At 34.9% G+C, this 15,645-nt stretch overlaps 1 protein-coding gene across 5 annotated transcripts in view; it reads right to left on the bottom strand.

Moving 5' to 3' along the window:
• Positions 1 to 30: 30 nt before the first annotated feature.
• Positions 31 to 15,645, bottom strand: part of DNAH12 (dynein axonemal heavy chain 12) — a 107,242-nt gene continuing 91,627 nt past the window's right edge. For 3 of the 5 annotated variants that reach the window (XM_087954750.1, XM_087954748.1, XM_087954749.1), the window contains 15 exons: positions 15,261 to 15,401; positions 13,814 to 13,972; positions 12,542 to 12,686; positions 11,170 to 11,320; positions 9,409 to 9,662; positions 8,993 to 9,133; positions 8,214 to 8,351; positions 7,583 to 7,816; positions 7,041 to 7,229; positions 4,811 to 4,914; positions 4,355 to 4,559; positions 4,088 to 4,225; positions 1,990 to 2,081; positions 1,201 to 1,268; positions 31 to 355 (listed from right to left, as the gene is read on the bottom strand). In XM_087954750.1, coding sequence (XP_087810876.1) covers positions 165 to 355; positions 1,201 to 1,268; positions 1,990 to 2,081; positions 4,088 to 4,225; positions 4,355 to 4,559; positions 4,811 to 4,914; positions 7,041 to 7,229; positions 7,583 to 7,816; positions 8,214 to 8,351; positions 8,993 to 9,133; positions 9,409 to 9,662; positions 11,170 to 11,320; positions 12,542 to 12,686; positions 13,814 to 13,972; positions 15,261 to 15,401 — 2,350 coding nt within the window. In that variant the 3' untranslated portion in view covers positions 31 to 164. Of the gene's footprint in view, positions 356 to 1,200; positions 1,269 to 1,989; positions 2,082 to 4,087; positions 4,226 to 4,354; positions 4,560 to 4,810; positions 4,915 to 7,040; positions 7,230 to 7,582; positions 7,817 to 8,213; positions 8,352 to 8,992; positions 9,134 to 9,408; positions 9,663 to 11,169; positions 11,321 to 12,541; positions 12,687 to 13,813; positions 13,973 to 15,260; positions 15,402 to 15,645 lie in introns of those variants that run through there. The other 2 variants (XM_087954751.1, XM_087954752.1) reach the window with 2 other exon arrangements.

The following is a 15,645-nucleotide window of genomic DNA, read 5'->3' as shown; positions in this document are numbered from 1 at the left end:
CTTATAAAAGAACAGAAGAAAAAACATCAATAAACAAGAATGGGTTCAGTTTATTGTAAAATATTGTTACCAGTTTGAAAGTCTACATATTTAGAAAATCCTTTGTTCTAGGGAAAGATATGAATATGGAGTAATTAGTCTCATTTGGTTTGAGTTCTATATAATTAGTCATCCAGCTGACAAAGTAGAGCAACTCCTCGCTTGATCCAATGCTGGACTGGCTGGTCAGTTAACAACTTCATTGCAATGACAAAGTTAGTTGAATGCCCAGTTGTTGAAAGGACTCCTTTGCGTTCACTTGTCTTGTACAGTGGACACACATATGCATTCGATTTCTTGATCTCTGATGTTTTGGCTGCAAGGGAAAAATTCCGTAAGGTGAAATAACTGAGAATAAAATGAAATAAGAATACTGAATGCCTACAGCTTACAAACTGCACTGCAGCACGATGGAGTAAAACTGAAGGAAACAACCACCACACACATTGCATCTCTTGAGGTGGGCAATTAAACATGTGACTTTAAGTGAAATATTAGGGATTAACTTCTTATACTTCTCTCTGACATCTTAATTTTTTTTTTATTATGAAGAATTAACTCTCTCACTACCACATAAGAGATAGCAATTGCTTATTTTTCCCATTTGGCATGAAGGAACATTTTAGTGGGAAGGGAAATGAAAATATATGTTCCCTCAGTACTTGTCATTAATTGGTTCCAGGAGGCACGATGACTACCAAAAATGATAATACCAAACTATTTTTTCCCATAAAGAATAATGTGGTGGGTGACAAGGCAGCCAACACTGAGTACCAAACAATGAGAACTGGGACAAAATTTTCACATCAAAATGTGTTGAGTTCCAAATTCAATGGGTTTCAAAGCAGTTGAGTACTGAGATATCATTGTATATAGAAAATGTATATAGAAATATAATTTTGCTATGCTGGCAACAGTACACTTTTTGTATTATACTTGGATGGTAGCTATAATGATGTTTCTTTTATTTTGGCTAATGTCTAGATATAAAAAATAAGAGTTCTGATGTGAACACTTGAAAGGAAACAACTAGGACATCTTGCTATGTAACCTTATAAAGTAATTAGTAATCTAATATTAAGGAATCGAATCCAGTAATTTGTTGCAAGCAGTATGGGATTGGACATTTTCAAATAATTATATTTTTAAAAATTCACTTACCTGGTTTTATCCAAATAATGGGCATCATGTCAAAGAGGATTTTGGGATGTTGTTCACCTAGGAGCCCTCTGGTGGAAAAAAAAAAAACAACTGTGGAAAACTAACATAATATAGTTTTAAAAAATGAAGTTTTATGTAGTTCAACATAATTAGGATAAAGAAGAAAACTACTTCAGACATCATAAATTTGATCTTCCACCATAAATTAAAGATTAATGTTTCAGAATAGAGTGGTTATGTTTGTGAAGTTATTAGTGAATGCCACTTCCTATTCAATTCAGTGGAAATGACCTGAGCAAATATTAATAGACAGATCATCCCAGTTAGAGAACATCCAGGTATTAGAAGATGGGAGTACAGAAGAATGTCTTTATATTAATTGTGAAGTGGTAAAGAAGTGTACACACCCAATTATAATTTGGAATATTTACTACTATTCCCATATTTTTAAAGATAAATTTGCTTTTAAATTTACAGTATATGTTACATCTCACGACTTTTATAAAACAATTTAATGCATCCATGTTTTAGACTGTCGTATGTCTGTTGAAAACATCCAGATCACCACAAGTAGCAGCAAATAGTTCAGGTTTTCTGCATCATGCCAGTTGATGATTATCTAGCATTCTGTATCTAAGTGTGATGGCCCTGCTTTTACTCCTATTGATTTTGCTACAAAAAGGGAATGTAAGCTGTCAAGTTACAAAAATACGCTGAAAATTCATATTCAAGGAAAGGTGGAGAAGCAATTTTAATATACTGTATATGCCATACACATTTACTACTAACTTTGCTCTGTCCCAGCGAGCTCCATCTAAAAATAGCCCGTTGATGTAAACACCATCTTCTGGAGCAGTAGTCGAAGTATCCCTTGGAATAACCTGAACAAAATAAAAACAATAAATTATTGCTCTGTTACAATCTTTTGTTCATTTCAGATTGGAAATATAGTGATCTTTTTAGCAATGAAATATAATTTTAGTACTAGCTAACAGAGGAAGTACTGTATTTGGAGATAACTCTCCTTTAAATTTCCTTTTTGTTCCATCCAGGCCTTGATTTCTGTTGAGTGTAGCTGGATAAATTAATAATGAATAGCAGGAAATCCAAAGCAGGGAGAGACTTTCTTCTGACATGGCTCTGGTGTTTTTATTTTGCTTGTTACCAGCTCCCTAAAAAACAGTGCCTTTGATGAGGTACATTCCAAGTGGTTACTAACCAATTGCAGGAAAACTCATGGGTCCTCTAACAAGCTTCTAACATATGCATCAAGCGTGCTGATGTTGGATTCGAAACTTCATTCTCACTTTGGATCAAAACACCTGCACGTATATAACAATGAATTGTGTCTTAATTGTCTCCCAGGTCCTCACTTATTAAGTTAGATTGCTATTAAAATGGGAGAGTTCCAGGTGAGGAAAATGGCAAACTAGATGTCTCTGAAGCAGCAGAGATGACCCCATTGCAAAAGCTGACAGACAGCAGTCTGCACCATTCAATGAAAGCTCTCTAGTCAAGAAGAAAATGAGAGATTGTCCACTTGGGCTCCAGATACCAGAGGGCAGAGTGGCAAGGGTGGTAGAGTACAGGGTAGCCAGAAAGGCAGAGATGGTGAAGGAGACAGGCAGGTGAGGGGATTTGAAACAGTGAGCATGACATGGCAACAGAAGCATGAGCATTTGGCCTAATAATGGTGTGATCCTGGCTTAATGACAATAACCAGGATTAGTGGAGCTGCCATTGCTAAGCAATGCAGTCACTTGATGTTTTGCCTAATGACTACTTCACTTAGTGACCAAATTCTGATCCCAGTTAGGATCTTTAAGCAAGGACCATCAATATCTGGGAAGGAAGGAAACTGCAAATTTTTTGAATGACTGAGCAGAAGATAAAAAACTACATCAAGTTCCCCACCACAACGTTGGCGCCCATTTGCCTGTATGTTTGTGGCCCACCTGTATGCAACCTTAGCTATAGCTATTCCTTTAAGAGGAACTGAGCTGTTTGATTTCCTGCAGTTTTTTTCTCACTTCTTCCGGTTTTTCCAGGCTACATTTATGTTTTCCTAACAGATGTTGTGTACCTTCTCCACAGCTATTTGCATATTTAAATACAGTATACAGCAGCTAGTACAAAAAGATTAGAATGCCCTGGAAAGACAGGATGGAGTAAAAAGACAATCAAGATTGGCTGGCCTTATTTCTCTTAAATATTCCATTACGTCTACAATAAAGTAGGATGCTAGTACCTATTATAGTTTTTGTTTTCTGCTTTCATCTACCCGGAAAGACTGAGGAATCAAAATAGGTACACATATGAATTAACACAGTTGTCTATTGATATACTTTTGGAGACTATAGTATATAGTCCTATAGTATATAACTGTGATTGCGAACCTATGGCATGTGTGTCAGAAGCAACATGCAGAGCCATCTCTCTGGGCACACCACCTGTCATCTGTTGCTCTTCTGGGTTCTGGCGCACGCATGTGCACTCGCCAGCTGGTCTTCGCACATGCGGAAGCGCCAGAAACCAGAAGAGCAGCTCTCCAGCATGCATGTGCGCACCGGGACATTGAGCTTCCAGTTTCCAGTGCGCACATGCACACTGTCCAGGGGGTCTTTGTGTGTTCACGCATGCCAGAAACCAGAAAATCAGGTGGCCGGTGTGCATGCGCACGCTGGAACTTGTCAGCTCATGTGCATGTCAGGGAATTGCTCTTCCGGTTTCTGGTGCTCTGACACACACACGCCGGGGAACTGCCCTTGCAGTTTCCAGCACGCCCCCACGTACGCGCACGCACTCCCATTTCAGCACTCGGTACTGAAAAGGTTTGCCAACAGTGGTATATTATCTGTAAAATTCAGCCTTTGCTACCAAATTTTACCTGAAACTCATATCCCAGGAGATCAATAGGAATAGTGTACTTCCTGGCATAATTCTGCATTGCTCCAGTTAAAAATGCTTGTGTGAAAAAGAATCCTGAGAGCCAAAACACACATGGTTTTCCAGAATCATACCAATCCTTGGAAAAGAAATAGAAGAATAATCTTGGTTTAGAACCATATTTTATAAAAAATATGACAAATTATTAATAACCATGGCAGATTATTTCACAATAATAAAAAGATTAATTATATGCTTGTTGTTTTACCTGTAAGAATTTCAGTCTAGCTAGAAAATCTAGAATATAGCTTCCCAGTGGTTTCAGACTTGGGTATGAACGTTTAGCCCAGTTTTCTGCAACTTTTCCAATAAGAAGACTGGCACAAAGGGCCTCTAATTCAGAATCCATCACAACCAATCCTTTAATTGCTTTCTTCAAATTTACCAAAGTTGTGCGTATGGTTTTTATTAAACTAAATGTACAAAAAATGTAGACACATAATTCAAGTTGCAAATTTTATATAACCTACAAATAATTACATGTACAAATGATTATACTGTACTTCTCTATTTTGTAAAAAAAAAAGGATAGTTATGACAGCTTTAAAACATATATGTAATTTAACAGTTTCTACTATAGGATTAGGAGATTTGGTATAATCCATGTGCCTATCTGGAAAATTAAATGGAATATGTAAAAATATGAAGAAAACAAAGCCCTTACTTGTTAAAACGTTCCATTTCTTGCACCAGAACAGTATTCATACTTTCTTCATATATCACAGGATATTTAATAAGTGCTGCCTCAATATCATAATCTTTTGGAAGCTAGAAAGTTGATATACTTATTTTAATTTTGATAAATGTACATTTGTTTTATGAATGTATTTATATAACCATAATAAATTAAGGTAAGGCAAATACAAAGACTTCAAATTCCTATTGCAAAATTCCAATAGCTATTACTCAAATTCTACATTCTACATAGCACGTATGTTTTCAGTGAGAGAATGAGAAGATTATTTAAGGAGATAAATATATTTCAACAAAATCACATGAAATTATTTTCTTTCTTTTTTTCCCCATTAAATTAAAATTAAGGGAACATTTTTTACTACATTATTATGAATGGAGTCAACAAACCAAATTACAGTTTCATAATTCACATCTCCAATGATAGCTCTTTGTCTCATACAAAGAAGTTATTGATTTCTTTCTTTCTGTTTGAGTTGTTGTGTTTTATTTATTTGAGTATGATGGAATTTGACATTGAAGTTCAACTGTTGTTCATATTTCAAGTTACAGCAAATATGTCCTTACTGCAATAACATTTATTATTGAATACATATTTATATATTAATAAATTAGTTGTATTTATTGAATACATTTTAAATACCTAGTGCATTTTTATATCTTTCCACATCTCTGAATAAGATTCAAGTTTGATATAAGCAAATGTGCAAATAATTTATTTTTTAACATGGCATAATAACACCCCCTAAATAATCCGCCAAGCATTTTGCTAAGAAGTCTAAATTGAGATAATTTATATTGTTTCCAAAAGCAACTATAATTTTTAGTGCAGGCATAACTGTTGAAAATTAGTGTCTTTATCAGTCACTAGGTAATTAGGTGTGTAGGTTCAATTTCCAGGTGATTTATTTCATATTTGGGTAGAGCCATCAGAAATGGAGCATACAATATTTGCTTAATTAAAGCAATAGACTCCACATTGTGTAAAATCGGGAAGATAATGTATCATGGAATGAAAAAGAGCTACCAGCAATAAACAGCTCAGATTATCACTTTCAATCATTTCTTTATATAGTATACTCCACACATGCGCTGAAATCCCAGATTTTATTTAATCAGGAAATTTGTAACTATAGTTAATTTAGTTAGACCAAATGCATTCATTCTATTTGATACTCTATCTGCGATTGCTCATTTCTTTGGATGTTTTCGTTTTTGTTTATCCATATTCCCTTTAAAAAAAAACTCTGATTCTAATAATAGAAAGCTTATAGAAGTCACAATATCAAAATTCAATGCACAATGTAATTTGTTTCATTTGAACGATGCCAATATGGCACATGTTATCATTTGCCCCACATTTGGTTTCTTGCAAACATACTTGTTTTTTCAGCAGGATTATAAAGCTGCACTAAAGTTCTACCATTCCGGGCTTTTGATCTCCTTTTCCTCCTCCTCCTCCTCCTCTTCTGTAAAATCTGTCTCTTATTTGTTCAGTTGCTTTTGACATTTTTTTTGTGATCTGGAAAAACATTCCCCCTCCAGGATTGCATGTCAGTAACTTGGATGGGTTTTTATATGCTCCTTCTGGTGTCAGGGATAATGCCTGTCAATCTATCTTCTGACAGCTTCTTTTTTGTCTCCTTTTGATTTTTTTTTCAAGTATCACAGTCTGCTCTGGTGATTCTTACTTTTAAATATGTGTACAAATCTTAAGTTCTAGCTTCATTACTTGGACTTCAACGGAACAATCTGGCCTTGTTTTGTCTGTTAAATGATCAATTCACAGTGTTCTTAACAATTTTCTGCAACACTTTAATTCCAAAGTGTCTATGGAGATTCTCAGTCATCCACTTCATGGTTGTCCCAAAGGTGCTTTTTTTCAAGAGGCAACTGGACTTTCTGGTTTTTCTTTGAAGATGTTTCGCTTCTTCTTGGATGAGAAGCGAAATGTCTTCAAAAAAAACACAACCCAGAAAGTTTAATTCCAAAGCATTTTTTCTTCATTTATTCTTTCTGATCGTCCAATGTTCACAACATGTTGCAATTGGGAACATTTCAGAATATGCATCTTCTTTTGTCAGTATGAAGTTTTTGTATTTTAATAATTGAGAACTTTAAACAATATAAATTAGATTAGATTAACATCAGAAAAATAATTCTGAAGCAGCTATCGTATAATTTATTTCAGTTCACATTACCTTGTTAAGAATGTCATCTGCAATTTCATATAAAGTGCTGTCGCCACCACTTTTAGACCCTCCTTGATTGCTTCCTCCTTGGGTCAACAGAAGAGATTCAAAAGTGATTTTTGTTTGCTGGAGATCCTTTGATATATCTACATTATCATGCAGTCCAAACACTTCTGGTTGCTGACTAAAAGGAAGATTCTAGATAATAAGACAAAATGAATTATTTAGGACTGAGGAAATATTAATCTAATCAATTAATTTCACTGTTTGGCAAATCATCTGAGAATGGAATAGCTCTGCAAATAATCTGCAGGAATTTTTCTTCTAGCATAAAGAAAAAAAAGATCTACACTCAAACCAATAGTATACCAGCATTCAGCATGCTCAACATTGTATATTTTTTTATTTGGATTTCATTTGGCATTTTTTTTCTATAACGTAAAAAGATAATATATTACAGTTGTCTATAGACAGAAATGTGCTCAAACTGAATTTAGCTTGCTAAATGTTTTTTTTAAAATATGAACCCTGTACATACAGTAAAATCATACCTTAATAAATTCAATATAATCATCATAAGTGCCCCTTGGGGGAGCATAATAGTTGCCACTGGGAGAAAATTTATAATGTGAATTCTCCACTATATCTGTATTGTAAAAGTCAGCAAGCATAGTCAGTAGTAGACGTCTGTCCCAGTCATCTGTCACTCTTCCTCCATAATTGCACTCACCCGTAAGGTAAGTTATTGCTTCAAATGGGATGTGATCATACTCATTTATAAACAGCTGAAATTGTAAACAAAGTACTCAGCAGTGGAGAACAACAATATTCAGGTATTCTCTAAACTTCTCAAATGTTTTGATCTGTTAAAAGGGTATCAATATTTCAAGACTGGACTATTTTTCCCAGCAGGGTTCTGGAATGCCCACATCAAAGAACATCAAAGAAACATGGAAAAGTCACATTAATATTAATATGGTTAAAAGAACAGTTCATGCTTCAAATTAGTTTACTAGGTTGCCTTTTAGCTTCTTTTGGTAAGGAAATATTAGGCATGAAATACACACTGATGTTTCTTAGTAGTAGGATCTACTCAAATATGAATTTAGAATGGAATCAGCTTATTAACTTGTTGTTACAAAATCTTGGGTAGATTTTGGAAGAAACAATGAAGAGGTTTACCTGCAATTGTCTGACACTGATTCGCAAGTCTGATTCATTAAATCCATAAGGAATATTCCATCCCAGAGGTCCAAATTTTTTTCTCTCCTGTACTAGGGCATGAAAAAAGCAAACTCCAAACAGCAGCTTCTCCCATCTCTTTTAGGGGGGAAAACACTTAGTTAACCCAGACAGAAACAAGACCAGGCAAATACAACTGAAAAATTCTGTGTCTACAAAACTTTTGGCTGGTAATAACATTCAAAAAGTTGTTTTGGCCACACAGTGATATTTTCATTAACTCCAACTAATTGCCTTTTCCTAGCAGGACATTTTATTCAGGACATTTTAATCAGGACCAAAATTTTATATTACTCTGCATCCTTTCAGAGGTTTGCCACTTGTCTAATTGCTGCTCGGCTAGGCAGCCCACATAGAACATTTATTTTAATACATTGATTGGATGAGAAAGTCATCCAATCAATGTACCATCAATGGAGAACTTAGCCTCCTTGAAGTTAACAGTGAAATAGTAAGAGTTACCATTTTGTAGGACGATGAAACTAATGGATGAAAAAAACTTTTGAAATTGTGGCAGAGGAAAAAGATAACAAGACAGGGCGACATCAGCAAGTATGTGCAGTTTATAAAAAGGCCAAAGAATGCAAACTTTATGCATAAATCTTTATATAGAACACTATACTTTCATACTTTAAAGCTACATTTTAATGTTTGGCAAGCAAAACTGTGTAATTTTTCTAATTAATTATCTCTTTACATATTTTTAAGAAGAAAGTTACCTGTTCCTTTCCAGAACATCCAGCAAAAAAGTCTGCATCAGAAATCGGATCAGAGAGGAAAGACTGAAGTAAATTTAGCCGGAGGCCTGTAGGAGGCTCATTTGTCATCTTCACACCATTCTGAAGAATGGTGACTGGAAACTAGGGAATGCAAGCATGGTAACTTTGCTAACAGTTCTCTTTTTATATACTCTTTTAAATTATTCAGTATACACTACCTTTTTAAAACATTGTGCCTGGTGCTATTTGCATCTTTACATCAATCAATGAATCAATCTAACAATCAAGTCATGGGGTTCAATAGTCTGTTTTCTTCTGATTTTTTAAATTTTTCATATATAATTCCTTTATACACACACACACACACACACACAAACTTTTCATAAATATTCAGGTACATTTCATATTTGAAATACCTTGGGTGATGGATAACTAGTCAGCCAGAGTCTGAAAAGGGAATGGCAAGTTTCACTGTTAAACTCTTCACAGATTTTCTCCAGCATTGGCATCCAGGAAACAGCAAGATGGCAGTTTTGTAAACAAACCCAGGTCCCTTCCTCCATTCCTTCTCTAATCATTTTTGTTGCTATGGGTCCTTGCCCTTGTCCCAAAGAGATGGACTGAAATTTATTTCCAACCATATTTTTGTCATTTGCAAATTTTAAAAGACCTGGAACAAAAACAGTAATACATTAATATTTGTTTGAAAATAACTATAACTCACACATCTAAAACTATTTGTAAGTCATGCCTTTTAGTTTACAAGGCATTGTATTCAAAATCAGATCTGAAAAATGTCTACGTTTCATTTGTAGGTATGAGGTATGAATTGATTAATATGGGACAATTTATATATACCAAGACACAAATAAGTCCATGTTCATAATTTGGAAATATGTAGTTTACATCATCAAAAAGATAGTTACATTACTAGTGTATTATATCCTAGTACTACTTCTGCTCATAATATCTGAAACTGAAAATTCTGAAGCTAAGTCACATTCTAATCTCTTTAGCTCATGAAAAGCACTGTTTTTATTATTTTTCAAGAAGATAATGAGGAAAAAGCCAACCTCTGAGAGAAAGCAATTCTAGAGTGAGGAGGATGAAACCAAGAAATTCTGCTTTTGGATTCCTGGCCCTTTAATATTTTCTGGGGAAGAATCTGAAGCATTTATCTTGGCTTGCAGATTCAATCTGAACCAGGCAGCTACAAAGATGTAGAACAGGGGCCCCCAACCTCCAGGCCACAGATGGATAGTGGTCTGCAGCTTGTTAGGAACTGGGTCACACAGATGGAGGTGAGTTTGTGTTTTATGTTAATATAAAACCATCCGCCTCATCTCGGTCCATAGAAAAATTGTCTTCCACGAAACAGTTCCCTGGTGCCAAAAAAATTGGGAAGCACTGATGTAGAATACCCAAGTCATAAAGAGCATTATAGGTGAAAAATAGCATCTTAAATTGGGCCCAGAAATCCACTGATAGTCAATGCAGCTCATGCAAGCTAATGTTATCCTGCTGTAGCAGACTTTACTGGTCTGTAGGTGAGCAATTGCATTCTCCATCAGTTGTAGTTTCAAATTAACTTTAAGGCAGCCATATGTGGAGCAAATTGAAATAATCCAAATGAGAAGTGATAAAGGTTCGAGCTATCCTTGCTCAGATTTTGGTTCAGGAAACTTTCAACTATGCTAAAGCTGCTCAACTTAACGTACATGTCCTGACAAATATTTGCTTGTAGAGCAGGACATCTGATCATTATCAAGTACCTTCAGAGAATTATTGCCTTCCTTCTCTCTTGCCTTGGTTGATGCAACAGTAATATGTAATAGATCTAAATTATATTTTGTGATGGGTATTGATTTTAGAAGAGTCACAAACAAAAACAAATGAAGATTGCAAACAAAGCAAACGGGACAACAAAATGAAGGCCATTTGTTTCCCCAGATCTTAATTTTCCCATTGCTAGGAATGTTTTGAAAATGTATTTTCTCTATATAGTATAATTTTAATGGTTTTATATGAACATAAAACATAAACTCAACTTTATGAACAATAAACCAAATTTACTAACTGCTATATTTGAAAGATATTCAGAAACTTTACATAAAAAACCCAAACTAACAGAAGCTTTTGTAAGCAAAAAAAGGCCCAAGTATAATGAGTGAACTTACTTGCCATAGGATCTGCTCCAGGAGATAGCACAAAGATTAAAGGGATTGAAGAATTTGAATCTAAGTAACTTTTTGTTAGATCAAAAGGAGGTGGCTCAACAAATTTCTTTCCAAGTTTATCAGTCACAAAGGTTGTTATAGCTGGTGTAATCTGTTTTCATATAAATTGTGAGCATAACAAAGGATTTGCTATAAATTACTCAGTTTTTATTTCAAGGCAGCTTAATTGGTAAATATTTAATAATTTAAATATTTAATAATTCAAACAAATCTAAATACTGTGGAAAACTTGCAGTGATCGAAAAGCTTTATATATTGCAGGCTTAGGTCTTTTTTACATATTTTAGAAACGTATTTTAAACTGTTAGTTTTATAAGCAGTAATACTGTGATTTAAAGAGTCTTGAATTAAAAAGTTAAACAACTAAAAAACCAGAATATTTTTTTTCAATATATAGTGTATAGATTAATTGGAAGGAAAAGGTGTTCTAATACATTTGCTTAAAATATATAGTTGATTTCACATTTGCTTACCTGTGATGCATGACAATCTAATATTATTGTAATAACTTATCACTGGGTATAATAAGGAAGTTCAGTTTCTCTTTTAATTCAATTTGAAAATGATTTATTGACTTGGTTGACTCTGCAATTATTGGGATCCCTTTTTCGGCAGCTATCAATATCAATACTCAATCTGATTTTGAATAGTTTTTAACAATATTGGAGCAATTCAATTTTGAAAAAATTCTCTAAAAACTTTTGTAAAATTTGAAAATCAGTCAAAAAGGTAGTTTCTTGGTAGCTTAGTCAGCAAAAGCATTTGTTATTTATAGCATTTATTGAAATGCTATTGGTGTTTCTGAGGTTTTACATTGACTAGATCAGTGATGGCGAACCTTTTGGGCCCCAAGTGCCCCAAGTGTGGGCGCATGTGTGCGCGTGCAAGCATACACAAAATGCAAGGCACCCCCCATGCATGCGCACCTCCTATGCATGTGCTCTACCACGCACATGCACCCCTGCCCTCCTATGCATGTGCCCCGCCCCCACGCACATACACGGCAGAGACCTGAAAGCCAGCTGGCCAATGGGAGGTGCACATGCATGTGCAATGGAGCTGAGCTGGAACGGCACGTGCGCCCACAGAAAGGGCTATGCACGACACCTGTGCCAGATGTGCCATAGGATCGCCATCATGGAATTAGATGATAATTTTTTGCATTTTGTTTTTGTATTCTTAGCTGTTTTGAATGTTTACATTTAGCAAAATTCAAAACAGACATAAAATAAATGGAATTATATTTAGGAATGCAAACAACAGCTACTTAATTAACTGCCAATACAAATTATGTTACATAAATCATCTTTACCTTGTCAGGTCTCAAGCATCGGAGAATAATCATTTTCTTTATTTCATTTAAGTCTGTATTCCATGGTTTAGGTAAAGGAACTGTCTGGGGTTCTTTACTATCATAAATGCTACGCCATTCATCGGGCTGTGAAGTCACATGATTCCTACAACAATAAAATAAACTTGAAAGATTTAGATTTCAATTTTATACAAGAATAAACTATTCTAGATGTTCTTCTAGTGTAAGATGGTGAGGCCCAGTTCATTTGACAAGCAATGGCACAATATCTTCTAAGTTTATTTTTAGAATAATATAATTTAATCTCTTTGCCAACATGCTTCCCAAATGACTGTGTTCTTCCACTGGTACTATATTTTCTTATTGGATTTTTTTTCATAAAAGAGTAGTGTCATTGGAGAGGAATTATTACAAAGGTGTCAAACACGATTTCATTGAGAGCCGCATTAGGGTTGTGTTTGACCTCAGGGAGTTGGGGTAGGCGTGGCCAGCATGACACTGTCGGGGGCGCCTGTGGCCTGAGTGCTCTGCCAGCAACAATGGGCTCCCAAGCTTTGTTTTCAGCTACAATGTCCTCCTACAACCCTTGGCCAGAAAAAATAGAGCTCTGTTTTTGCTGGCAGAGGTACTGCAGGCCAGTCCTTTACTATTTCCAGGGCAACCCCGTGGGTCAGATCTAAGCACCCCATGGGTCAGATCCAGCCCATGGGCCTTGAGTTTGACACCCCTGGGTTATTATATTCTGTTTTCTCAGTTTCTGAGTGAATCAATGTATTTATATAAATTGAATAATAACATTATGTCACACGTAAGTTAGTTATATTTCCAGAGCTTCAGTCACAAAATGATAGTTTTCCCCAAAACCACTTGAAGACTTCTCTTTGATCTTACTGTATCCCTTTCTTTGACTTTTTATTCTCTCCTTTGCCTCTCTCCAATTTCTCAAAGCTTTCTGCCACTTTTTCCCCAGAAAGTGTACAGTTTTCTCTTTACTGCATGCTCCCAATGTGGCAATGTGGTATTTCTTCACATAAAAAGGTGGCAAATCTGTGACCTTGTATGCTACATGAAGGCCTCAAATCCATTTTTAAAAAATCAGCAAAGACAGTGAATAACAACTGTCTTATTGAAATCTCAGAGAAGAATCTGGGTGAGGTAGAAAGCAAAACTAAACATTTGTATGTTGATTTGCACAAGACTTACTATGACTTCTATATTAGGAAATGCTTATCCCTCCCCCAAAACACAATGATAAAAGAGTTGCTACTGTACCGTAATCCTTTAAAAGCAGGCATATCGCTTGCACGACATATTTCATCCCAGCTTTTATCTTGTAACCAAGATGGATCGGGATTCTTGAATTTGCTCTTGAGACCAACCCCTCCAGTTAATAAAAACATAAACTCCTGATATTCAATTTCTTTCCTAGCTCTGTTTTAAAAAACAACCAAGTACAATTTAAGTAACACAGTATTATTTTAGATTAAAATGCAATTTATTTATTTATATATCAACTAGAAATTATGCCAGAATTCACTAGCCATAATTGTCATTAAACTTCACTATGGGTAGTCCTTGACTTACAACCATTCATTTAGTGACCATTCAAAGTTACAACAACAAAAAAGTTACAACTGAAAAAAGTTACTTATGACTGTTGCATGGTCAAATGATCAAAATTCGGATGCTTGGCAATTGGTTCATATTTATGACAGTTGCAATGTCCCAAAGTCATGTCATCACCTTTTGTGACCTTCTCACAAGGAAAGTCAATAGGGAAGCCAAGATATACTTTACAACCGTGTTACTAATTTAACAACTGCAGAGATTCACTTAACAACTGTGACAAAAAAAGTCATAAAAATGGGGCAAAGCTCACTTAACAATGTCTCATTTAGCATCAGAAGTTTTGGGTTCAATTGTGGTTATTAAGTCAAGGACTAACTGTACCATTAATCCCCAGGTGGCTTCAACGACTCTCAAAGTGTTAATGACTGGATAGCTGAAAAAAGTATATTGTAAAACCTTCCTTCCCCACCAGTTAATTAGAACTGAAGAAATTTCTTGGAGGAGAAGTGAAAGATTTTCAAGAAAAATCAAGAAAGTCCAGTTGTCTTTTGAAAAAAAAAAAAAAACCACCTTTGGGACGACCATGACCTGGATGACTGAGAACCTCCATAGTCATTTTATCATTAGCTTAAGTGATTAGAGATCCTTTGACAATGAAGACTTCATGGGAAAAAAAACTCCAAATACCATGTTGGAATCCTATGTGACAAGACTGACTTGTGCAAGAATTGTATGGCATGTTCATATCAGGGTATATGCAGGCTTTGAGTGCAATCCTGCAATATCAGTAATGGCCTGGAAAATCCAAGTATCCCAGCAAAGATTCCTACAAGAAAAACTAATGAGGCAACATTGAAAGATTACATGAACTATAGAAGGGATGCAATGTATAATAGAAATAAACTGAAAATATTTAGATAAATTATATATTTCATAAAATATTTAATGGGACTGAATTACTAAACCTCATCTCAATTTAATCCCAGTTCAATTTGTTCTGGTGTGCAGATTCATTTTAACAGCTTCTGTGCATCAGTGATTTGCAAGTGCAAACATGCCACTACTTGAAATAAAACATTTCCTAATATTTAAGATGCTGCAAGATAAATAATTAATATTTTAATATATTAAAAATTCTAGAGTCTCTTACATCAGAAGATTACAGCAGAGTAAAAATGAAAACAGCAACTTATCCTTCTCAAACAGGGAGCGACAAACATTGCAATACAAGTTGTACGTGAAATGGTCATTTAGATACCGTAGCCTTTTTTCCAAAATTTTAGACTTGTTGCTATTAAAAATAGAAACACGTATTTAGAAGTGCATACCCATTTAATAAAATATTGTTATACATATTCAGATATTGATTTAATTGGAACATATTGCAGTATCTACAATATATGCACCTGACTAGGTATGTGTCATTACAAAATAAAAGGAAAATGGAAAAAGAGGAAGGAAAAAAATATTGATTTCTTACGAATGTCTGATGCTAATTAAATATTTACCGTATCTACAATTTGAAATGATTTTTT

The sequence above is a fragment of the Notechis scutatus genome, chromosome 2 (genome assembly GCF_049901735.1).
Source record: "Notechis scutatus isolate UNSWTSFEM ecotype Mainland chromosome 2, rNotScu1.2, whole genome shotgun sequence".
NCBI lineage: Eukaryota > Metazoa > Chordata > Lepidosauria > Squamata > Elapidae > Notechis > Notechis scutatus.
The sequence above is the reverse complement of the archived record's forward strand: the minus strand, read 5'-3'. Positions and strand labels throughout refer to the sequence as shown.